This window comes from Oncorhynchus mykiss, chromosome 8, assembly GCF_013265735.2.
Source record: "Oncorhynchus mykiss isolate Arlee chromosome 8, USDA_OmykA_1.1, whole genome shotgun sequence".
Lineage (NCBI taxonomy): Eukaryota > Metazoa > Chordata > Actinopteri > Salmoniformes > Salmonidae > Oncorhynchus > Oncorhynchus mykiss.
Genome location: NC_048572.1, coordinates 5764829 through 5791326, shown reverse-complemented (window position 1 = coordinate 5791326; position 26498 = coordinate 5764829). Strand labels below are relative to the sequence as shown.

The following is a 26498-nucleotide window of genomic DNA, read 5'->3' as shown; positions in this document are numbered from 1 at the left end:
CTACACCCTGTCCTGCTACATCCTGTCCTGCTACATCCTGTCCTGCTACACCCTGTCCTGCTACACCCTGTCCTGCTACACCCTGTCCTGCTACATTCTGTCCTGCTACACCCTGTCCTGCTACACCCTGTCCTGCTACACCCTGTCCTGCTACACCCTGTCCTGCTACACCCTGTCCTGCTACATCCTGTCCTGCTACACCCTGTCCTGCTACACCCTGTCCTGCTACACCCTGTCCTGCTACACCCTGTCCTGCTACATCCTGTCCTGCTTGGTCTCAATTTCCCTTGTTGACACTGGATCACTGATATGAGTCATTGTGGCCTGGAATGAAACAGAAACAGTTGACCGCCAATGTGAGTTTTTGACAAGCCCTTTATAGTGATGAATGAGAAAATATACAGAGGCTGGACATTCTCTGAATACTTTGTAAACCACAGATTAGGTTGCTTCGTGAAGGATGCATCCCAAAAAAACATCCCATTATGAAGACAGATTCCATCCTCCTGAACTCGAATACACCAGACGTCCAGATAAAAAGTGTTGTAAAATGTTTGGTCCCATGTTTCATGAGCTGAAATAAAAGATCCCAGAAATGTTCCATGCGCACAAAAAAATGTGTGCACAAATCTCTTTACATCCCTGTTAATCAGCATTTCTCATTTGCCAAGACAATCCATCCACCTGACAGCTGTGGCATGTCAAGAAGCTGATTAAACAGCATGATTATTACACAGGTGCACCTTGTGCTGGGGACAATAAAAAGGCCACTCTAAAATGTGCAGTTTTGTCACACAACACAATGACACAGACTCAAGTTTTGAGGGAGAGTACAATTGGCATGCAGAATGCAGTGTTGTCCACCAGAGCTGTTGCCAGATAATTGAATGTTAATTTCTCTACCATATGCCGCCTCTTTTGTTTTATAGAATTTGGCAGTACGTCCAACCGGCCTCACAATCGCAGACCAGGTGTAACCACGCCAGCCCAGGACCTCCACATCCAGCTTCTTCACCTGCGGGATGGTCTGAGACCAGCTACCCGGACAGCTGATGAAACTGTGGGTTTGCACAACCGAAGAATTTCTGCATAAACTGTCAGAAACCATCTCAGGGAAGCTCATCTTCATGCTCGTCGTCCTCACCGGGGTCTTGGAGTTCGGCGTCGTAACCGTCTTCAGTGGGTAAATGCTGACCTTCGATGGCCACTGGCATGCTGGCTCTTCAAGGATGAATCCACGTTTAAATTGTACTGGACAGATGGCAGACTGTGTATGGCCTCGTGTGGGTGAGTGGTTTGCTGATGTCAATGTTGTGAACAGAGTGCCCCTTGGTGGCAGTGGGGTTATGTTATGGGCAGGCATAAGCTATGGACAACAAACACAATGGCATTTTATTGATGCCAATTTGAATGCACAGAGATAACGTGATGAGATACTGAGGTCCATTGTCGTGCCATTCATCCACCTCCATCACCTCATGTTTCAGCATGTTAATTCATAGCCCCATGTCTCAGGGATATGTGCACAATACCTGGAAGCTGAAAATGTCCCAGTTCTTCCATGGCCTGCATACTCACCAGACATGTCATCCATTGAGCATGTTTGGGATGCTCTGGATCGACGGGTACGACAGCATGTTCCAGTTCCCGCCAATATCCAGCAACTTCACACAGCCATTGAAGAGGAGTGGGACGACATTCCACAATCAACAGCCTGATCAACTCTACGTGAAGTAGATGTGTCGCTCTGCATGAGGCAAAATGGTGGTCACACCAAATACTGACTGGTCTTCTGATCCACACCCCTACCTTTTCTTTAAGGTATCTGTGACCAACAGATGCATATCTGTATTCCTACTCATGTGAAATCCATAGATTAAGGTCTAATGAATGAATTTAAATGGAATGTTATCCTAATATGAACTGTAACTCAGTAAATTCTTAGAGTTTGTTGCGGGTTACATTTTAATATTTTGGTTCAGTGTATTTTTTTTATTATTTTTTATTAATGTGAAGGTCAAAGATCACATCTTTGCATTCAACGCTTTCCTTGTTGTTATTATTATTATTAATAACGAGAGTTAAGACTACATGTAGAAAAGGGATCTGTATTGGAGTCACATGTGGCAAACAAAACAAAAACACAAACCTAATTTTTTTTTTTTTTAATCTAAAACATACAGTCACAACAAATGACTAATATATGACCAAAAAATATACATACAAATATTTACAATCTATTGAGGTTGTACATCAAGGCAAACAACAACAACAACAACAAACACATATTACAAAGTAAATTGCATTTCCAAACGGGCTGGTTCAAGGCTTTGGGAAATTCTGGCAACATATGGCTAAAATACAATGTGCATCTGAAAAGGCACCCATTTTATTTATAGTAACCTATTCTAACTATAGTACACTACTTTGCGGCTCTGTCCAAAATGATATCCTATTCTAACTATAGTACACTACTTTGGACCAAATAACATAATATATATGTTATTATTATTTTATTTTTTTGTGCACTTGGTCCAAAGTAGTGTACTATAGTTAGAATAGGATATCATTTTGGACAGAGCCGTAAATGTCATTTCTGATGATAATGTTCCTCGATAGTGTCAACATATGAACATTCCACTAGAGGGTCTTCCTGTACTGTACTGTATCGACTGAATGCAAATACTTTGAGAAAGGAAAGGCATGTTAATTGGCCTAGTGAGGAAGGACACAGGAAACATGGGCTTCGTCACCAAATGGCACCCTATTCCCTACTTAGTACACTACTTTTGACCAGGCACATGGTTTCTGGGCGGAGGGATAGAGGGATGTGTACCCTCCTCATCAGTGTTATCTGTGGCTCTGAATATGGTTGACAGAGAAACAGAGAGGACACACGTTTTACAGCTGAACCCTCGACCTTCACCAAGTTTATATGACCCTTATGGCTACATTAGAGAGTCTGAGAAGAAATCTTTCTCTTGAGTCCTTGGATATATTCATGGAATGTTCCTCAAATGTTATTTTTCTGTTTGAGTTCTAGAACAAATTAATGGAATGTTCCTCAAATGTTCTTTTTCTGTTTGAGTTCTACAACAAATTAATGGAATTTTCCTCAAATGTTATTTTTCTGTTTGAGTTCTAGAACAAATTAATGGAATTTTCCTCAAATGTTATTTTTTTGTTTGAGTTCTAGAACAAATTAATGGAATTTTCCTCAAATGTTTTTTTTTTGTTTGAGTTCTAGAACAAATTAATGGAATTTTCCTCAAAATGTTCTTTTTCTTTCTGAGTTCTAGAACAAAAGCAGAATGAACACCAGCGTAACTTTGTTTTGTTGCTGGTCTGCTCCCCACACCCTGAAATTGCTTTGTTACTTGAGGAAAATGTGCTTATTGTTGCATTTCTCTTCAATCTGTTTGCACCCGTAAAATAGATAGTGTGAGTAATTTAGACTGAGTATACAAAATACGTCAGAACCACTTTGACATAGAATGTGTGCAATAAACAGATTCTAGAACATAAAACCATCCCAGTCCTATTTGTGGGCGTATCAGTCTACATGGAACAAAAATACTTTGCATTAGTTTGTGATCCTTTCAAAAATATACTATGGTTTGCTTTGACGTTAAAGAATATGTGTGAGACCTCAAGGCCAGCTTATGACAATAAGTGAAACATTAAAGTTGATACTGTTGAACAAACTATTAAAATATTATAACATATAAAACCCTGCAGTGGCATCTCTTTCGAAAAAGGAAATGAATGTCCAAGAATTGGATGTATAATCCCACTGGGAACACAGCGGTTGTTTCCACGTCATTCCAATGTAATTACATTGAACCAACGTGGAACAGACTTTTGAATGGACATCTGTGCCCAGTGGGATTCCTGTTTACTCCAAGCTGTGAAACACACAAAAAAACTAATCATCAGATGGATTGATAAAAGTCCATTTTTCTTTCTTCTATATCATTCATGAAGGTATATCTCTGGCTGGTTTGATTCATTCATGAAGGTATATCTCTTGCTGGTTTGATTCAATTGTTGATCTCAAGACACTGTTGTTTGTCTCTGTAAGCACCAATTAGACTCATCCCTCTCCTTCAGATCAGCCAATCAGAAGGCCTCACACTGACAGTCTAGCTCAATCAGACGGTCTCATACAGCAGCATCCCGCTGAAGATGGTGAGGGGTTCTGAGGAGTGGGCTAGTTTCCCGGTGACCAGGTCGATACAGACGGTATCTCCCACCTTCATAGGGAGGATGATGTTGAAGACAGCCAGGGCTCCGGGCGTGTGTCTGGCCTCCGCCATGGGTTTCTCCAGTCCCTCTGGTTGGTAGCCTGCAGAGTCCCCACGCGCCACTCCGTAGTTAGACTTAGATAGGACAGCCTCAATCTTCACATTCTTATGGCCTGTCAGGGTAGCGCTGAAGAAGTATCTACCACTCACCGGGGCTGTGAAGTAACCTGGGGAGACAGAGACATGGGTTCTGGGTAATAATACCAGTAATATTAACTTTCATTTCGATGGACAACGAAGTTGTCAGATAAAAACAGCGTAGTAAATTAAAAGGGATCGTTGGCGTCTCGTGATGAGTTTTGCAGTCAAACAAAAAATGAAAAAATGACTCCAGTCTGAGATTTAAGAACTAAGATGGTAACGCCTTGACAGAGATATACAAGCAAATCCAAATGTTTGAAAAACTCCCATGTCTACTGGGTGAAATTCCACAGTGTGCCATCACAGCAGCAAGATTTGAGGCCTGTTGCCACGAGAAAAGGGCAACCAGTGAAGAACACACACCATTGTAAATACAACCCATATTTATGCTTATTTATTTTATCTTGTGTCCTTTACCATTTGTACATTGTTAAAACACTGTATATATATATAATATGACATTTGTAATGTCTTTATTGTTTTCAAACTTCTGTATGTGTAATGTTTACTGTTAATTTTTATTGTTTATTTCACTTTATATATTCACTTTATATATTATCTACCTCACTTGCTTTGGCAATGTTAACACATGTTTCCCATGCCAATAAAGCCCTTGAATTGAATTGAATTGAATTGATATATACATGTACAACTCCACTCCTGTTAATGCCCAAACACACACCTGTGCCTGGGTTATAGACATCCTTCTCGTTGACAAAGATCTTGTTGAAGACTATCGTTCCAGCCCTGGCCTGAGGGCGGGTCAGAGCTGCTGAGAAGGACAGACGAGGGACGTGGGCGTCTGATCCTGCTGGACCTGGTATCGGGGGAGAGAGGTGTGTTTAGTGGTATCAGGGGAGAGAGGTGTGTTTACTGGTATCGGGGGAGAGAGGTGTGTTTACTGGTATCGGGGGAGAGAGGTGTGTTTACTGGTATCGGAGGAGAGAGCTGTGTTTACTGGTATCGGAGGAGAGAGCTGTGTTTACTGGTATCGGGGGAGAGAGGTGTGTTTACTGGTATCGGGGGAGAGAGGTGTGTTTACTGGTATCGGGGGAGAGAGGTGTGTTTACTGGTATCGGGGGAGAGAGGTGTGTTTACTGGTATCAGGGAAGAGAGGTGTGTTTACTGGTATCAGGGGAGTGAGGTGTGTTTATCCTGCTGGACCTGGTATCGGGGGAGAGAGGTGTGTTTATCCTGCTGGACCTGGTATCGGGGGAGAGAGGTGTGTTTACTGGTATCGGGGGAGAGAGGTGTGTTTACTGGTATCAGGGGAGAGAGGTGTGTTTACTGGTATCAGGGTGAGAGAGGTGTGTTTACTGGTATCAGGGGAGTGAGGTGTGTTTATCCTGCTGGACCTGGTATCGGGGGAGAGAGGTGTGTTTATCCTGCTGGACCTGGTATCGGGGGAGAGAGGTGTGTTTACTGGTATCAGGGGAGAGAGGTGTGTTTACTGGTATCAGGGGAGAGAGGTGTGTTTACTGGTATCAGGGGAGAGAGGTGTGTTTACTGGTATCAGAGGAGAGAGGTGTGTTTATCCTGCTGGACCTGGTATGGGGGAGAGAGGTGTGTTTACTGGTATCAGGGGAGAGAGGTGTGTTTACTGGTATCAGGGGAGAGAGGTGTGTTTATCCTGCTGGACCTGGTATCAGGGGAGAGAGGTGTGTTTACTGGTATCAGGGGAGAGAGGTGTGTTTACTGGTATCAGGGGAGAGAGGTGTGTTTACTGGTATCAGGGGAGAGAGGTGTGTTTACTGGTATCAGAGGAGAGAGGTGTGTTTATCCTGCTGGACCTGGTATCGGGGGAGAGAGTTGTGTTTACTGGTATCAGGGGAGAGAGGTGTGTTTACTGGTATCAGGGGAGAGAGGTGTGTTTACTGGTATCAGGGGAGAGAGGTGTGTTTACTGGTATCAGGGGAGAGAGGTGTGTTTACTGGTATCACAGGAGAGAGGTGTGTTTACTGGTATCAGGGGGAGAGAGGTGTGTTTACTGGTATCAGGGGAGAGAGGTGTGTTTACTGGTATCAGGGGGAGAGAGGTGTGTTTACTGGTATCAGGGAGAGAGGTGTGTTTACTGGTATCAGGGGAGAGAGGTGTGTTTACTGGTATCAGAGGAGAGAGGTGTGTTTACTGGTATCGGGGGAGAGAGGTGTGTTTACTGGTATCAGGGGAGAGAGGTGTGTTTACATACAGCACAGTACATACAGCACAGTACAGTACATACAGCACAGTACATACAGTATATACAGTACAGTACAGTACATGCAGTACATACAGGACAGTACATACAGTACAGTACATACAGTACATACAGTACAGTACAGTACATACAGTACATACAGTACAGTACAGTACAGTACATGCAGTACATACAGCACATTACATACAGTACAGTACATACAGTACATACCGTACATACAGTGCAGTACATACAGCACAGTACATACAGCACAGTACATACAGCACAGTACATACAGTACATACAGTACAGTACAGTACATGCAGTACATACAGCACGGTACATACAGTACATACAGTACAGTACATACAGTACATACCGCACAGTACATACAGTACAGTACATACAGTACATACAGTACATACAGTACATACCGCACAGTACATACAGTACATACAGTACAGTACATACAGTACATACCACACAGTACATACAGCACAGTACATACAGTACAGTACATACAGTACAGTACATACAGTACATACAGTACAGTACATACAGTACATACCGCACAGTACATGCAGCACAGTACATACAGTACAGTGCATACAGTACATAGAGTACATGGAGTACATACAGTACATACAGTACATACAGCACAGGACATACAGTACATACAGTACATACAGCACAGTACATACAGCACAGTACATACAGCACAGTATATACAGTACATGCAGTACAGTACATACAGTAGAGTACATACAGCACAGTACATACAGTACATACAGTACAGTATAGTACATACAGTACATACAGCACAGTACATACAGTACATACAGTACAGTATAGTATAATACATACAGTACAGTATAGTACATACAGTACAGTATAGTACATACAGTATAGTATAGTACATACAGTACAGTATAGTACATACAGTATAGTACATACAGTGTAGTACATACAGTACAGTATAGTACATACAGTATAGTACATACAGTACAGTATAGTACATACAGTATAGTATAGTACATACAGTACAGTATAGTACATACAGTACAGTATAGTACATACAGTATAGTACATATAGTATAGTACATACAGTACAGTATAGTACATACAGTATAGTACATACAGTATAGTATAGTACACTCAGTACAGTATAGTACATACAGTATAGTATAGTACATACAGTTCAGTATAGTACATACAGTATAGTACATACAGTATAGTACATACAGTATAGTACATACAGTACAGCACATACAGTATAGTACATGCAGTATAGTACATACAGTACAGCACATACAGTATAGTACATGCAGTATAGTACATACAGTACAGCACATACAGTATAGTACATGCAGTATAGTACATACAGTACAGTACAGAGTATAAACATGAAACGCTAACGAACATAAATGGTGTAATTCAGTATTGGTGTGGGATTCAACAGAGGGCAGATGAGAGAGTATTCACTCAGATCAATGTTAACATTATTAATGAATAGATAGATACATTATAACATACCTTCTTCACCTCTCAGACCTGGGATGAAAGATGAAAAGAAAAATGTTCAATAACACAACACTGATTTCGGGCTCTATTCAATCCGCATGGCAGAAGGTTCAGCTCTACTGTGTGAATGAAATTTAGCGGCAAACCCTCCTGCTTTAGTGAAGACTGCATTCATGGTAAAGGCTGTATATTCCGGCTCAATACGCTGCGATACAGATTGAATAGAGATCACTTTAGTTCATTACAGAATTCAATTTATAGTAATGTCATGGTTGTCGTACCTTGATTTGAGAGAAAATAAAACCCTGCACTCTGTACTCGTCAGTATCACACGTGTCTACTGAGACCTCGCAGCCTTTCCCCAGAGCTTCTGTATCACTTTGTGATGATCCAATGTGTGTTTTTGTTTTACCTGGAGGTCCCAGGGGCCCCTCTTTGCCAGGTTTGCCTTGGGGCCCTTCTCTTCCTTGGGGTCCCTTTGGCCCGGGGAGTCCGGAGTAGCCCCTCTCTCCTCTCGGACCGGGTAGACCAGGGGAACCTTACACATGGAAGAAAGGGTGGACAGCTGACGCAAGCGCACACATTTTCTCTTTGAAAATTTAGCTTTTTTCTAGTTTTTTTTGTTGATATTTTAATACAAAATAAGTATTTGCAAACAGCACTGTACAGCCTTGATATTTAATACAACCATCAAGAAATCATTCCAGAAAACAGAACAGCTAGAAGATAGAAGCACTCGGTACTAAGTTATGAGTCTACTGTAGTGAGATGAACCACATGCCTAGAAAACTATTGAGCAAGACACGCCACCGACCCACCACAGACACACCACAGACCACCAGAGACCACCACCGACATACCACAGACCACCACAGACACACCACAGACCACCACAGACCACCACAGACACACCACAGTCCAGGGTCCAAGGACAAGATACTCTCTGCTCCAAATAGTCTAGTCAGCAAGATCCACACCAGAGCAGAAAGTTGAGGAGGACAGTTAAAAACTCCCAGACACATAATGGGTTTATTCCTGGTCCGTCCCGTTCGTCCAGACCTCGAACATCAACCTCCCTAATGATATCTCTAACTTCTGCATTCTTGAAATGGGGCTTGGGCATTCTCATACGTACACTATATATACAAAAAAAGCATGTGGACACAACCTAAAAATCGTCTGTCCTTTGTTGCAACACTGATTACCGAGTTCCAAACTGCCTCTGGAAGCAACTTCAGTACAAGAACTGTTTGTTGGGAGTTTCATGAAATGGGTTTCCATGGCTGAGCAGCCACACACAAACCTAAGATCACCATGTGCAATGCCAAGCGTCGGCTGGAGTGGTGTAAAGCTCGCCGCCATTGGACTCTGGAGCAGTGTAAATGCATTCTCTGGAGTGATGAATCCCGCTTCACCATCTGGCAGTCTGATGGATTAATCTGGGTTTGGCAGATGCCAGGAGAATGCTACCTGCCAGAATGCATAATGCCAACTGTAAAGTTTGGCGGAGGAGGAATGATGGTCTGGGGCTGTTTTTCATGGTTCGTGCTAGGCCCCTTAGTACCAGTGAATGGAAATCTTAACACTACAGCATACAATGACATTCTAGACGATTCTGTGCTTCTAACTTTATGGCAACAGTTTGGTGAAGGCTCTTTCCTTGTTTCAGTTTGACAATGCCCCCCGTGCACAAAGCCAGGTCCATACAGAAATGGTTCGTCGAGATCAGCATGGAAGAATGTGACTGGCCTGCACAGAGCTCTGACCTCAAACCCATCGAACACCTTGGGATGAATTGGAACGTTGACTGTGAGCCAGGAGGCCTAATCGCCCAACATCAGTGACCGACCTCACTAATGCTCTTGTGGCTGAATGGAAGCAAGTCCCCGCAGCAATGTTCCAACATCTAGTGGAAAGCCTTCCCAGAAGAGTGGAGGCTGTGATAGCAGCAATGTTCCAACATCTAGTTGAAAGTCTTCCCAGAAGAGTGGAGGCTGTGATAGCAGCAATGTTCCAACATCTAGTGGAAAGCCTTCCCAGAAGACTGGAGGCTGTTATAGCAGCAATGTTCCAACATCTAGTGGAAAGCCTTCCCAGAAGAGTGGAGGGTGTTATAGCAGCAAAGGGGGGACCAACTCCTTATTAATGCCCATGATTTTGGAATGAGATGTTTGGCAATACTTTTGATCATGTAGTGTATCTTAGACGTGCACTTAACTTTACTCTTAAAGTCCAAATCAACTGAAATAGGATATAGGATGCACTTTATTGTCCCTGAGGAGAAAATTGTCATCAACTCAATGACTTGGCTAAAAGTTACTAAAAGGTCATTTCACCCAACAATTTGGCACATTGCACTTCACCTCCCTTTAGTACACTCACCGACAAAGTCCTGTTGTTTAAAGCTGTGGAACTCCTCGAGGACGTTGAGGACAGAGGTGTTGAGCCTGTTGATGTCAGAGTGAACGTCTGGAAGCTGGACGTGCTGGATGTTGTCGATGGACTCGTCGTGGAAGATGACCGTAGAGTTGAGTGTGTTGACACAGTTCCACAGCCCTGACACGTGTCTGTTCAGCCCCTCCTTGATAATAATAATACAAAATTATTATACTCAACGTCAGCCAATCAAGAACTCCAAGGACAAAACACAAATGGTTTAAAAAAAATAAAAAAAAGATTTAAAAAAGTTCCTTAAAAAGAGATTCAGGCCTCCCGGGTGGTGTAGTGTTTAAGGGTGCTGTACTGTACTGCAGCACCAGCTGTGCCACCAGAGACTCTGGGCTCGCGCCCAGGCTCTGTCGTAACCGCCCGCGACTGGGAGGTCCGTGGGGCGACGCACAATTGGCCAAGCGTCGTCCGGGTTAGGGAGGGTTTGGCCGGTAGGGAAATCCTTGTCTCATCGCGCACCAGCGACTCCTGTGGCGGGCCGGGCGCAGTGCGCGCTAACCAAGGTTGCCAGGTGCACAGTGTTTTCTCCGACACATTGCTGCGGCTGGCTTCCGGGTTGGATGCGCGCTGTGTTAAGAAGCAGTCCGATACGGAGGACGCATTACTTTCAACCTTCGTCTCTCCCGAGCCCGTACGGGAGTTGTAGCGATGAGACAAGATAGTAGCTAATAAAAAACAATTGGATACCACGAAATTGGGAAGAAAAAGGGGTCAAATTAAAAAAAAAAAAGGTTCACTACCTTGATCTTGGCCAGGCTGTTGGAGACACCATCCAGTCGGCCACAGACGTCCTCCATCTTGGAAAGCCTCTTGTCCAGCCCGTCCGCGGAGCGCCAACACTCCCCAATCTCCGTCACGTATTTACTGGTGATGGTCTTTATCTCACGACCCAGGTCAGTGAAGCGCCCCCTGGTGTCCTTGACGTGCTCGTCTAGCTCTGTCTGCACCTGGTCCAACTTGGGGAAGGAGAGGTTGACAAGTGACTCATTACAATACAATACAGAACTGTGAAATACAACTGTGCAATATAAAATGGATTTGCAGTATACAGGAACCATGTACAAGTGCATTCGGTAAGTATTCAGTCCCCTTGACTTTTTTTCCCCAGATTTTGTTACGTCATCCCTTATTCTAAAAGGGATGAATTTGTCAATTTACACACAATATCACATCATGACAAAGCAAGAACAGTTTTTTCGATTTTTTTGCAAAAAAAAAAAACGACATGTAAAGATGACATTTATATAAGTATTCAGACCCTTTAATCAGTACTTTGTTGAAGCTTCTTTGGCAGCGATTACAGCCCCAAGTCTTCTTGGGTATGACGCTACAAGCTTGGCAAGCTTGTATTTGGGGAGTTTCTCCCATTCTTCTCTGCAGAGGGCTCTATTTTAACAAACCTAAAGTAGTGGTCAGTCTAAGGGATCTAATCATTTAACAAACCTAACACAATGGGAAATCTAAGCGCTGGCAGTAGCACTGTAGGCCCCTGCGTGTGTCAGAAATATTTCTGCTATATTCACAGCTGTATGAGTGCAATAGCTGGTGGTAGTCTGAATGGGCGGAGATAATAATCATGTAAATATTTTGTCCCATGTTTTATGAGTTGGAATAAAAGATCCCAGAAATGTTCCAAACCCACAAAAAAAGCTTATTTCTCTCCAATTTTGTGCAAAAATTTGTTTACATCCCTGTTAGTGAGCATTTCCCTTTTGCCAAGATAATACATCCACCTGACAGGTGTGGCATATCAAGAAACTGATTAAACAGCATGATCATTACACACGTGCACCTTGTGCTGTGGACATTAGGACATCAAAATGCTCTTTACCTGACTTGCTTTTCAAAGATGGCTAGAAATGTACACGTTTTGCGCCCTTGTAGGAAGCAACCAATCCCACATTATTAACTAGAAATGACCTATAAACAAAATGTGCACATGCAGCTCTCGCTTTGATGTCAAAACAAGCGCATATATACTCACTACCGCTCATGCTGTAAACACAGTCCAGTTCAAAGTGAACGGCACAGATCCATATATGGCCATGGCTATTTGCATATAGGCCTACTGCAGCTCTGATTGGTTATGGCGCACCTACTGGCCCGAGTCGTGCATGTCAATGCAATAGACTCCTACTCCAATGCCAAATAACCACCAGTCAGGAGGATCCAGACAGCCCAAGAGGTATGCTTAGCTACGCAGATAAATAGACATATATTTTTACCTAGAAATAAGCATAATGATTATGGCTCTAGACTGCTGGAAACCGCTATTTTCAGGTGTTTGAATTATTATTTCTTTTTTTATTCAACTTCCGGACAGGGGGCACCCCTCCCAGACCACCCCCCCAACCATTCTCACGTACTTTGTGCACCCTCAGATGTTTTGGGGTGAATGACGCCCCTGGTTGAGATTACATTAAAAGTCCATGGCGCGAGTGATCATTGCTGTTTGAGATTCTGCTCAGATTATAACAGCAATTGTGAAAATCTCCACAGACCTGCGACCCTTTGCACACTTTCTTCAACATGCAAGCTACAACCTGCTATATTTTACCCAGAGTCTCTCTCTAGTTGAGTCTCTCTCTAGTTGAGTCTCTCTCTAGGTGAGTCTCTCTCTAGTTGAGTCTCTCTCTAGGTGAGTCTCTCTCTAGTTGAGTCTCTCTCTAGTTGAGTCTCTCTCTAATTGTGTCTCTCTCTAGTTGAGTCTCTCTCTAGTTGAGTCTCTCTCTAGTTGAGTCTCTCTCTAATTGAGTCTCTCTCTAGTTGAGTCTCTCTCTAATTGTGTCTCTCTCTAGTTGAGTCTCTCTCTAATTGAGTCTCTCTCTAGTTGAGTCTCTCTCTAGTTGAGTCTCTCTCTAGTTGTCTCTCTCTAGTCATGGCTTTAAAAGGTTTATAAATCAAAGTATCGATTTTGCTGTCTAGGGAGTTTTTCCTAGCCACCGTGCTTCTACACCTACATTACTTGCTGTTTGGGGTTTTAGGCTGGGTTTCTGTACAGCACTTTGAGATATCAGCTGATGTACGAAGGGCTATATAAATAAATTTGATTTGCTGTGAGTTCAAGGCTTCTTTTGACGCGGTGATATAGATCCATCTGATTGGCCAGCGGTATGCCTATAGCTGCACTTGATTTGCTCTCTGCGTTGGCAGACTTCTACCTTCAGACATAGGAAATGGTTCAAAATGAATCAAATCAAATACACAGTATTTACAGTACAATACAATACCACCAACAGCACACAAAAAAAAGAGCGTTGTCTTTTTTTTACAGACATTTTGGGGGATCGACTGGTTGGTTACCACTGCCCAGTGGCCAATATGCATTGTCTATTTGTAGTTGAACCCTAGGTTGAATTAGAACAATTGCTGTTGATGACTTTGCTATTTTTCTTAAATTATATGGTACATTTCATTTGCTTTGTTAAACCTACCCTTTGGAATGACTTCGATAGCAACTGTAAAACTATTTAGCTATTAAGAGATCTCGCAATAATCATTCGCACGATAGCACATTGGCAGCAGTCAGTGACAAATGTCAATCCTAAGAATGGCTGGGCTTGGTTAAAACACTGGAAGGGAGACCAAAGACCAGCTGTAGATAGATCAACTTTCCAGTAATGAGGTGCTGTAGATAGATCAACTTTCCAGTAATGAGGTGCTGTAGATACATCAACTTTCCAGTAGGAGGTGCTGTAGATAGATCAACTCTCCAGTAGGAGGTGCTGTAGATAGATCAACTCTCCAGTAGGAGGTGCTGTAATGTAGATAGATCAACTCTCCAGTAGGAGGTGCTGTAATGTAGATAGATCAACTCTCCAATAGGAGGTGCTGTAGATAGATCAACTCTCCAGTAGGAGGTGCTGTAGATAGATCAACTCTCCAGTAGGAGGTGCTGTAGATAGATCAACTCTCCAGTGGGAGGTGCTGTAGATAGATCAACTCTCCAGTAGGAGGTGCTGTAGATAGATCAACTCTCCAGTAGGAGGTGCTGTAGATAGATCAACTCTCCAGTAGGAGGTGCTGTAATGTAGATAGATCAACTCTCCAGTAGGAGGTGCTGTAATGTAGATAGATCAACTCTCCAGAAATGAGGTGCTGTAGATAGATCAACTCTCCAGTAGGAGGTGCTGCCCAGCCTATAGTTGAAAATGGGTTACCATGATGACCTAATCCTGTGGTTGAAATTTCAACCTCTATACAACAGTTGATTACGTAGATTCTACATCACAATACTTTGGCATATTACTTTGAAACAACGTTGAAACATGTTGAAACAACGTTAAAACATGTTGAAACAACGTTAAAACATGTTGAAACAACGTTAAAACATGTTGAAACAACGTTAAAACATGTTGAAACAATGTTAAAACATGTTGAAACAACGTTAAAACATGTTGAAACAACGTTAAAACATGTTGAAACAACGTTGATTCAAACCGTTTCTGCCCAGTGGGAATTGTCTGTCTGCAAACAATGAAAACGCAGTACACTTTCTGTTAAAAACAGACAATAAAAGTATATCTAACCTCAGACATGATGTTTTCCTTGGCAGAGCCCAGGTCTGTGATGGTGTTGCCATGCCTCTGGACTGTATTACCTAGCCCCTTCACAGAGTCATTCAGGGTAGTAAACCTGTACAACAGTGGTGGGTTATACTAATGATACAACATCTAATATCAAATCAGATCATCTTGTCTGTTTTATCAGAGGGGATGCGTCCCAAATGGGACCCTAGTTAATTTATAGTGCACTACTTTATAGCTCAGAGAGCCCAAAAGTAGTGCACTACATAGGGAATAATAGTGCCATTTGGAACGCAGAGGAAGATTTACCTGATGGTGAACTTGGATAGTTCCCCCTGGATGGATTTCAGGTCCGTGCCCAACCGTCCGTGGAGGGTCGTATGTCCGTCCAGGTTTTTCTTTAGGTCCGCCAGGCCGGTCTTACACTTCCCTGTGCACTCCTCCACTTCCTCCTTCAGCCTCCCCACTTCCTCCTTTTAGATAACAAACATACACAGCTATATATTCACACATGACAGATACAACTACAGATTAGTAAACATTAACATATAGTCCTCAAAATGACTTTTCATTCATGTCATTTACCTGCAGGTTGGAGCACAGCTGGGAACAAGAAGAGTCCTCAGAGTCAAACCTGTTGAGAGCAAGATGGCGGCTGTTACTGTGGTGAAAGACACTATGCATTTTACTTTGCTATTCAATAACTACACACACACACACACACACACACACACACACACACACACACACACACACACACACACACACACACACACACAAAACAAATAATCAAACCTGTTGCGCAGGTTGGTCAGTTCCTTTTGGCACCTCCCGATGGCGCTGTTGGTGCTGTTGGTGAACGACTGCAGGTCTCGTTCTACTGTGCTACAGATGGAGCAGTCGTCCACGCTCCGCCCCAGCGTCTCCACCTCCGTGACTATCTGATTGAAGCGCTCGCCGTCCTCCCCCGTCAATCCTTTGATCTTCTTGACGTCGTTGCTGAGCTCCACCACTCTGTCAATTATAGAGTCGCCAGTCAGCGATAGGTCCTTGAGTCTGGTATCAAACTTCTGGATGTCCTCCTTGTTGGCCACTACTCTCCACTCCAGGGTCTTGACCATGTCTTCTGTCTTACGGCCTTTCCCGTTGGGGCCGCAGGTCTCGGAGCACATGTCCACTGTCCTCGACAGTTTGGTGTCGATAAAGTTTGTTGTGTTCTCTAGTTGACCCAGTCGTCGGCTGTGGTCGGTAACCGTGTCCGTCAGGACTGTGAGGTCCAGCTCCACCTTGAAGATATAGAGAAATAGTAGGTAGGTAGTCTACAGGACACCCCTGGACAGGACACCCCCTGGACAGGACACCCCCTGGACAGGACACCCCCTGGACAGGACACCCCCTGGACAGGACACTAGTCTATCTCCTGTTACTGTAGTGAGTCAGCTTGATGTACCAGTACACCCCCTGGACAGGACACTAGTCTATCTCCTGTTTCTGTAGTGAGAGACAGCTTGATGTACCAGTACACCCTCTTGACAGGACACTAGTCTATCTCCTGTTTCTGTAGTGAGTCAGCTTGATGTACCAGTACACCCCCTGGACAGGACACCCCCTGGACAGGACACCCCCTGGACAGGACACCCCCTGGACAGGACACCCCCTGGACAGGACACCCCCTGGACAGGACACTAGTCTATCTCCTGTTTCTGTAGTGAGTCAGCTTGATGTACCAGTACACCCCCTGGACAGGACACTAGTCTATCTCCTGTTTCTGTAGTGAGACAGCTTGGTGTACCAGTACACCCCCTGGACAGGACACTAGTCTATTTCCTGTTTCTGTAGTGAGAGACAGCTTGATGTACCAGTACACCCCCTGGACAGGACACTAGTCTATTTCCTGTTTCTGTAGTGAGAGACAGCTTGATGTACCAGTACACCCCCTGGACAGGACACTAGTCTATCTCCTGTTTCTGTAGTGAGACAGCTTGGTGTACCAGTACACCCCCTGGACAGGACACTAGTCTATTTCCTGTTTCTGTAGTGAGAGACAGCTTGATGTACCAGTACACCCCCTGGACAGGACACTAGTCTATTTCCTGTTTCTGTAGTGAGAGACAGCTTGATGTACCAGTACACCCCCTGGACAGGACACTAGTCTATTTCCTGTTTCTGTAGTGAGAGACAGCTTGATGTACCAGTACACCCCCTGGACAGGACACTAGTCTATTTCCTGTTTCTGTAGTGAGAGACAGCTTGATGTACCAGTACACCCCCTGGACAGGACACTAGTCTATTTCCTGTTTCTGTAGTGAGAGACAGCTTGATGTACCAGTACACCCCCTGGACAGGACACTAGTCTATCTCCTGTTTCTGTAGAGAGTCAGCTTGATGTACCAGTACACCCCCTGGACAGGACACTAGTCTGTCGCAGGGCCTTAACCCAATCCAACATGTGTTTTTAATGTAGGCCTGTACACAGCGCTGCAACAGAGAAGTATAATTACCTTGCCTATCCTGTAGCCGTGGTCATCCATGTGGCTGAGGACTATGTTACGGATGGTGGTGACCTCTCTCTGCAGGTTGTCCTTCATGTTGTTTCCTGTGTTGGTGAACTTCTGCTCGGTCTTCCTCACCGTGTTGTTCAGCCTCCTCTCCACCTCCCTCAGTCGACTGTTCAACTTCTCCTCCGTCACCTTCGTCCTCCCTCCTTTCTCACCTCCTCCTCCTCCTTCACCCGACCCACCACCCAGCTCCTTGTCCAGGCGCTCTTTGATGACATCATAGCCCTGTGCTGTGGCGTTAAACTTCCCCTCCGTGGTGGTCAGCCTCCTGTCCATCTCTGTGACGGTGTTGCAGCAGCCCTGTGTACGTTCCATCTCCCTCCTGGTGACGTCCATGTTGTGGCGATAGTGTTGCTCCATGGAACTCAGCAACTTCTCCAGAGCACTAATTCAAATCAAATTGAATTTTATTTGGTCACATACACACATGGTTAGCAGATGTTAATGTGAGTGTAGCGAAATGCTTGTGCTTCTAGTTCCGACACAGCAGTAGTAAGCAACGAGTAATCTAACCTAACAATTTCTAACAATTTCACAACAGCTACAACAGCTACACACAAGTGTAAAGGAACGAAAGAATATGTACATAAAGATATATTTAATTTGACCTTTATTTAACTAGGCAAGTCAGTTAAGAACAAATTCTTATTTTCAATGACGGCCTAGGAACAGTGGGTTAACTGCCTGTTCAGGGGCAGAACGACAGATTTGTACCTTGTCAGCTCGCGGATATGAACTTGCAACCTTCCGGTTACTAGTCCAACGCTCTAACCACTAGGCTACCCTGCTGCCCCATATATGAATGAGTGATGGTACAGAACGGCATAGGCAAGATGCAGTAGATGGTATCGAGTACAGTATATACATATGAGATGAGTAATGTAGGGTATGTAAACATTATATTAACTGGCATTGTTTAAAGTGGCTAGTGATACATGTATTACATAAAGATGGCAAGATGCAGTAGATGGTGGGGTGAAATTAGTGCCAACTAATAATTTGTTCTGAATTCAATATTTACTTATTGCCTTGAAATTACAGTTTGTCAATTTAATTTCTGAATACTAATTTTAATATATTTGAAATCAGATTACATTTCTGTTGTTGGCAAGTCCTATTCCTCCATACCTGATCCTCTCCTGGTCACTCTTCTGCTGCTTCCTCATGTCCTCCACCCCGCTCTGGCAGGAGGAGCACGACAGACTGACCCTCCTCTCCAGCTCGCGGAGGATCTCCTCCTTCATGGCGTCCATCTTGCCTGTGACAGCCCCGTCTAGCTCATTGCCGCGGGAACCTCTGTCGCCATTGACCAAATGGTTGTTGATGGACAGCAGGGTCTGGTCGTGGACCTGAGAGGAGAAAAGAGTAGAGGATAGTGTTTGGGGGCTGTTTACACAGAAATGTTGTGTGTGTGTGTGTGTGTGTGTGTACCTGCGTGTGTGTGTGTGTGTGTGTGTGTGTACCTGCGTGTGTGTGTGTGTGTGTGCGTGTGCGTGTGTGTGTGTGTGTGTGCGTGTGCGTGTGTGTGTGTGTGTGTGTGTGTGTGTGTGTGTGTGTGTGTGTGTGTGTGTGTGTGTGTGTGTGTGTGTGTACCTGCGTGCGATTGTCCAGTTGGTCAAGTTTGGTCTGAATGTAGTGGATGGTCTCTTTCATAGGCTTGGCTGCGTCTGCAGGGGTCCTGTCTCCGTTCAGGCCTGGCCTGTGGGGTCCAAAATCAAAGCTATAAGCACATTAAAAATAACTATTGATGCTGGATAAGATATCATAGTGTTTCTATTCCCAAAAGTTAATTTACGTTCTATGTTCAGCATCTTAGTTTTACCAGTATCCGTTTATTTGTAGAAAATAATCAAGATTTTTTTTTCTTCCCAGCGCATTATATTCAAGATATAACAAGCAGCACGGCATTCTACCAAATTAATTAGACACATTTAGTAAAACCATTTATTATTATAAATTCGCTTTTGGGAGCAGTACAACTCTGTGGGGTAATCTTTTAGTGTCCGGCACAAATGGAATCCTATTCCCTACATAATGCACTACTGTTTGTGTTGGTCTAACCTCCTAGTTCCGTCTTGGAGCCTCAGGTTCATGCCCGTCATGGTGGACTGTATGTCACGGAGGTCCTTGGTCAACCTCTGAATAGTCTCCTCCATCTGTCTCATCTTGTCATTGTCAACTGGAGCAGGGAGACACAGGTTTATCGTTCAACATTCAAAACTAACAGCCTTTTTCCCAGACAAAGATTCAACATTCAAAACTAACAGCCTTTTTCCCAGGCAAAGATTCTACATTCAAAACTAACAGCCTTTTTCCAGGACAAAGATTCTCCAATCAAAACTAACAGCCTTTTTCCAGGACAAAGATTCTCCAATCAAAACTAACAGCCTTTTTCCAGGACAAAGATTCTCCAATCAAAACTAACAGCCTTTTTCCAGGACAAAGATTCTCCATTCAAAACTAACAGCCTTTTTCCCAGACAAAGATTCTACATTCAAAACTAACAGCCTTTTTCCCAGACAAAGATTCTCCATTCAAAGCACTTTTAAGTCCAGGACAAAGCTTAATCTGTGCCTGGGAAAACGGCCCATAGAGTTCTTTGAATTAAGAGTTTTCCAAACCAATACATTCTTGTGACTGTCCAAGTATTGAGCCACAAAGCCACATTTCCTAGCTTCAACTTATCCAAGCAAATGGACTTGGACTCTTCTTTGATAATGAAATATAGTGATCTACCCTATATTAATAACTGTGTCAGAGATGATGTGTGAGAGAGATGTTATATTAATAACTGTGTCAGAGATGATGTGTGAGAGAGATGTTATATTAATAACTGTGTCAGAAATGATGTGTGAGAGAGATGTTATATTAATAACTGTGTCAGAGATGATGTGTGAGAGAGATGTTATATTAATAACTGTGTCAGAGATGATGTGTGAGAGAGATGTTATATTAATAACTGTGTCAGAGATGATGTGTGAGAGAGATGTTATATTAATAACTGTGTCAGAGATGATGTGTGAGAGAGATGTTATATTAATAACTGTGTCAGAGATGTTGTGTGAGAGAGATGTTATATTAATAACTGTGTCAGAGATGATGTGTGAGAGAGATGTTATATTAATAACTGTGTCAGAGATGATGTGTGAGAGAGATGTTATATTAATAACTGTGTCAGAGATGATGTGTGAGAGAGATGTTATATTAATAACTGTGTCAGAGATGATGTGTGAGAGAGATGTTATATTAATAACTGTGTCAGAGATGATGTGTGAGAGAGATGTTATATTAATAACTGTGTCAGAGATGATGTGTGAGAGAGATGTTATATTAATAACTGTGTCAGAGATGATGTGTGAGAGAGATGTTATATTAATAACTGTGTCAGAGATGATGTGTGAGAGAGATGTTATATTAATAACTGTGTCAGAGATGATGTGTGAGAGAGATGTTATATTAATAACTGTGTCAGAGATGATGTGTGAGAGAGATGTTATATTGATAACTGTGTCAGAGATGATGTGTGAGAGAGAAGTTATATTAATAACTGTGTCAGAGATGATGTGTGAGAGAGATGTTATATTAATAACTGTGTCAGAGATGATGTGTGAGAGAGATGTTATATTAATAACTGTGTCAGAGATGATGTGTGAGAGAGATGTTATATTAATAACTGTGTCAGAGATGATGTGTGAGAGAGATGTTATATTAATAACTGTGTCAGAGATGATGTGTGAGAGAGATGTTATATTAATAACTGTGTCAGAGATGATGTGTGAGAGAGATGTTATATTAATAACTGTGTCAGAGATGATGTGTGAGAGAGATGTTATATTAATAACTGTGTCAGAGATGATGTGTGAGAGAGATGTTATATTAATAACTGTGTCAGAGATGATGTGTGAGAGAGATGTTATATTAATAACTGTGTCAGAGATGATGTGTGAGAGAGATGTTATATTAATAACTGTGTCAGAGATGATGTGTGAGAGAGATGTTATATTAATAACTGTGTCAGAGATGATGTGTGAGAGAGATGTTATATTAATAACTGTGTCAGAGATGTTGTGTGAGAGAGATGTTATATTAATAACTGTGTCAGAGATGATGTGTGAGAGAGATGTTATATTAATAACTGTGTCAGAGATGATGTGTGAGAGAGATGTTATATTAATAACTGTGTCAGAGATGATGTGTGAGAGAGATGTTATATTAATAACTGTGTCAGAGATGATGTGTGAGAGAGATGTTATATTAATAACTGTGTCAGAAATGATGTGTGAGAGAGATGTTATATTAATAACTGTGTCAGAGATGATGTGTGAGAGAGATGTTATATTAATAACTGTGTCAGAGATGATGTGTGAGAGAGATGTTATATTAATAACTGTGTCAGAGATGATGTGTGAGAGAGATGTTATAGTAATAACTGGGTCAGAGATGATGTGTGAGAGAGATGTTATATTAATAACTGTGTCAGAGATGATGTGTGAGAGAGATGTTGAAACCTACCCTCTCCTCCCTTCTGCCCAGCTCCATTGTTGTATCCGGTCTGTGTGACGTGAGGTCGTCCCGCTGTGACCTGGCTGTCCCCGGTCCCTGTTGGACCATCATAGCAGTCGTCCCCAGAGTAACCATGACAACACTTCCACTCCATCTCTGTCACCATCTTATAGGCCACCTTGTACCTGGGCCTCCGGTACGTACGATACCTGCAGTGGACACAGGTGAGACACAGTTAAAGATGAAACAGGTGAAGATGAGACAGGTAAAGGTGAGACAGGTAAAGATTAAACAGGTAAAGATGAGACAGGTAAGGGTGAGACAGGTAAAGATGAGACAGGTAAAGATGAAACAGGTAAAGATGAGACAGGTAAAGATGAGACAGGTAAAGATGAGACAGGTAAAGGTGAGACAGGTAAAGATGAAACAGGTAAAGATGAGACAGGTAAAGGTGAGACAGGTAAAGATGAGACAGGTAAAGATGAGACAGGTAAAGATGAGACAGGTAAAGATGAGACAGGTAAAGATTAAACAGGTAAAGATGAGGCAGGTAAAGGTGAGACAGGTAAAGATGAGACAGGTAAAGATGAGACAGGTAAAGATGAAACAGGTAAAGATGAGACAGGTAAAGATTAAACAGGTAAAGATGAGGCAGGTAAAGGTGAGACAGGTAAAGATGAGACAGGTAAAGATGAGACAGGTAAAGATGAAACAGGTAAAGATGAGACAGGTAAAGATGAGACAGGTAAAGATGAGACAGGTAAAGGTGAGACAGGTAAAGGTGAGACAGGTAAAGATGAGACAGGTAAAGATGAGACAGGTAAAGATGAGACAGGTAAAGATTAGACAGGTAAAGATGAGACAGGTAAAGATGAGACAGGTAAAGATTAGACAGGTAAAGATGAAACAGGTAAAGATGAGACAGGTAAAGATGAGACAGGTAAAGATGAGACAGGTAAAGATGAGACAGGTAAACGTGAGACAGGTAAAGATGAGACAGGTAAAGATGAAACAGGTAAAGATGAGACAGGTAAAGATGAGACAGGTAAAGATGAAACAGGTAAAGATGAGACAGGTAAAGATGAGACAGGTAAAGATGAGACAGGTAAAGATGAGACAGGTAAAGATGAGACAGGTAAAAATGAAACAGGTAAAGATGAGACAGGTAAAAATGAGACAGGTAAAGATGAAACAGGTAAAGATGAGACAGCTAAAGATGAGACAGGTAAAGATGAAACAGGTAAAGATGAGACAGGTAAAAATGAGACAGGTAAAGATGAAACAGGTAAAGATGAGACAGGTAAAGATGAGACAGGTAAAGATGAAACAGGTAAAGATGAGACAGGTAAAGATGAGACAGGTAAAGATTAAACAGGTAAAGATGAGGCAGGTAAAGGTGAGACAGGTAAAGATGAGACAGGTAAAGATGAGACAGGTAAAGATGAAACAGGTAAAGATGAGACAGGTAAAGATTAAACAGGTAAAGATGAGGCAGGTAAAGGTGAGACAGGTAAAGATGAGACAGGTAAAGATGAGACAGGTAAAGATGAAACAGGTAAAGATGAGACAGGTAAAGATGAGACAGGTAAAGATGAGACAGGTAAAGGTGAGACAGGTAAAGGTGAGACAGGTAAAGATGAGACAGGTAAAGATGAGACAGGTAAAGATGAGACAGGTAAAGATTAGACAGGTAAAGATGAGACAGGTAAAGATGAGACAGGTAAAGATTAGACAGGTAAAGATGAAACAGGTAAAGATGAGACAGGTAAAGATGAGACAGGTAAAGATGAGACAGGTAAAGATGAGACAGGTAAACGTGAGACAGGTAAAGATGAGACAGGTAAAGATGAAACAGGTAAAGATGAGACAGGTAAAGATGAGACAGGTAAAGATGAAACAGGTAAAGATGAGACAGGTAAAGATGAGACAGGTAAAGATGAGACAGGTAAAGATGAGACAGGTAAAGATGAGACAGGTAAAAATGAAACAGGTAAAGATGAGACAGGTAAAAATGAGACAGGTAAAGATGAAACAGGTAAAGATGAGACAGCTAAAGATGAGACAGGTAAAGATGAAACAGGTAAAGATGAGACAGGTAAAAATGAGACAGGTAAAGATGAAACAGGTAAAGATGAGACAGGTAAAGATGAGACAGGTAAAGATGAAACAGGTAAAGATGAGACAGGTAAAGGTGAGACAGGTAAAGATGAAACAGGTAAAGATGAGACAGGTAAAGATGAGACAGGTAAAGATGAAACAGGTAAAGATGAGACAGGTAAAGATGAGACAGGTAAAGATGAAACAGGTAAAGATGAGACAGGTAAAGGTGAGACAGGTAAAGATGAAACAGGTAAAGATGAGACAGGTAAAGATGAGACAGGTAAAGATGAGACAGGTAAAGATGAGACAGGTAAAGATGAGACAGGTAAAGGTGAGACAGGTAAAGGTGAGACAGGTAAAGATGAGACAGGTAAAGGTGAGACGGGTAAAGATGAGACAGGTAAAGATGAGACAGGTAAAGATGAGACAGGTAAAGGTGAGACAGGTAAAGGTGAGACAGGTAAAGAGTAAACAGGTAAAGATGAGACAGGTAAAGATGAGACAGGTAAAGATGAGACAGGTAAAGATGAGACAGGTAAAGATGAGACAGGTAAAGGTGAGACAGATAAAGATGAGACAGGTAAAGATGAGACAGGTAAAGGTGAGACAGGTAAAGATGAGACAGGTAAAAGTGAGACAGGTAAAGATGAGACATGTAAACATGAGACAGGTAAAGATGAGACAGGTAAAGGTGAGACAGGTAAAGAGTAAACAGGTAAACGTGAGACAGGTAGGGTGAGACAGGTAAAGATGAGACAGGTAAAGATGAGACAGGTAAAGATGAGACAGGTAAAGATGAGACAGGTAAAGGTGAGACAGGTGCTGATGTACCCATAGAAGGTCAGTACTATATTTAATTCACTGTTCGTGAGGAAAGCCAGTTGCAGAGTAAACGTCTCAATTTCCCTGCTTTCACTTTATTCTTTATTCTCTTAAGATCTAAATGAGGATTAATGTTGACGAGGCTGTGGATGATTTTATTCTCTTAATATCTAAATGAGGATTAATGTTGATGAGGCTGTGGATGATTTTATTCTTTTAAGATCTAAATTAGGATTAATGTTGGCGAGGTTGTATATTATTTATTCTGTTAAAATCTAATTGAGGGTTAATGTTGGCGAGGCTGTGGAGTATTTTATTCTTTTAAGATCTAATTGAGGGTTAATGTTGGCGAGGTTGTATATTATTTATTCTGTTAAAATCTAATTGAGGGTTAATGTTGGCGAGGCTGTGGAGTATTTTATTCTTTTAAGATCTAATTGAGGGTTAATGTTGGCGAGGTTGTATATTAATTTATTCTGTTAAGATCTAATTGAGGGTTAATGTTGGCGAGGCTGTGGATGATTTTATTCTGTTAAGATCTAATTGAGGGTTAATGTTGGCGGGCGAGGTTGTGGAGTATTTATTCTGTTAACGTTATTGGACTTCATGGTCTGTTAGAGCAGATCATTAAAACATTGTTAGAAATGACCTGTTTACCGGAGGCACTGATGGTTCTTCATGGCAGCTTCATACAGTACACACACACACACACACACACACACACACACACACACACACACACACACACACACACACACACACACACACACACACACACACACACACACACACACACACACACACACACACACACACACACACACACACACACAAACACAAACACAAACACACACAAACACACACACACACACACATACTACTTGTACAAGAAACATGTCTTGCCATCTTCTCCTAGACATAGAAAATACTTAAATATCCAACGTCTCTGCCTCCCTCTTTAAAAGAGCGTGAGAAAACGAGAGCACACACACTTCTTAAAGACACAGGGGTTTTTGTGGAGGGAGCAGTGTCTAGACTGTGGTGCCTGTAATCACTTAGCATATGCTTCCCAAATGGCATCATATTCCTCTGCTCACTCTGAGGTATATGGGCGGGACAACTCCTTTCAGCTGGCCTATATCTTGAATAAGGAACAACTTAGGGCCAAACATGAAGCCCTTTAGGAGGGATAGGGAGAGAGGAGGGATAGGGAGAGAGGAGAGTGGAGAGAGAGAGGAGAGAGGAGGGATAGGGAGAGAGGAGAGAGGAGGGAGAGAGGAGAGAGGAAGGAGAGAGGAGGGATAGGGAGAGAGGAGGGATAGGGAGAGAGGAGAGGAGGGATAGTAAGATGAGAGGGATAGGGAGAGAGGAGGGATAGGGAGAGAGGAGGGATAGGGAG

At 42.6% G+C, this 26498-nt stretch overlaps 1 protein-coding gene across 1 annotated transcript in view; it reads right to left on the bottom strand.

The window, feature by feature from the left end:
- Nucleotides 1–2516: 2516 nt before the first annotated feature.
- Nucleotides 2517–26498, bottom strand: part of emilin1a (elastin microfibril interfacer 1a) — a 49866-nt gene continuing 25884 nt past the window's right edge. The window contains exons 3-17 of the mRNA XM_036984623.1: nucleotides 22187–22386; nucleotides 19736–19853; nucleotides 19268–19373; nucleotides 18803–19023; nucleotides 17618–18059; nucleotides 15912–16402; nucleotides 15702–15750; nucleotides 15426–15589; nucleotides 15120–15225; nucleotides 11331–11546; nucleotides 10525–10723; nucleotides 8555–8680; nucleotides 8155–8172; nucleotides 5128–5262; nucleotides 2517–4471 (exon numbers count right to left, since the gene is read on the bottom strand). Of these exons, the coding sequence (XP_036840518.1) occupies nucleotides 4152–4471; nucleotides 5128–5262; nucleotides 8155–8172; nucleotides 8555–8680; nucleotides 10525–10723; nucleotides 11331–11546; nucleotides 15120–15225; nucleotides 15426–15589; nucleotides 15702–15750; nucleotides 15912–16402; nucleotides 17618–18059; nucleotides 18803–19023; nucleotides 19268–19373; nucleotides 19736–19853; nucleotides 22187–22386 (2911 nt within the window). The 3' untranslated portion in view covers nucleotides 2517–4151. The remainder of the gene's footprint in view (nucleotides 4472–5127; nucleotides 5263–8154; nucleotides 8173–8554; nucleotides 8681–10524; nucleotides 10724–11330; nucleotides 11547–15119; nucleotides 15226–15425; nucleotides 15590–15701; nucleotides 15751–15911; nucleotides 16403–17617; nucleotides 18060–18802; nucleotides 19024–19267; nucleotides 19374–19735; nucleotides 19854–22186; nucleotides 22387–26498) is intronic.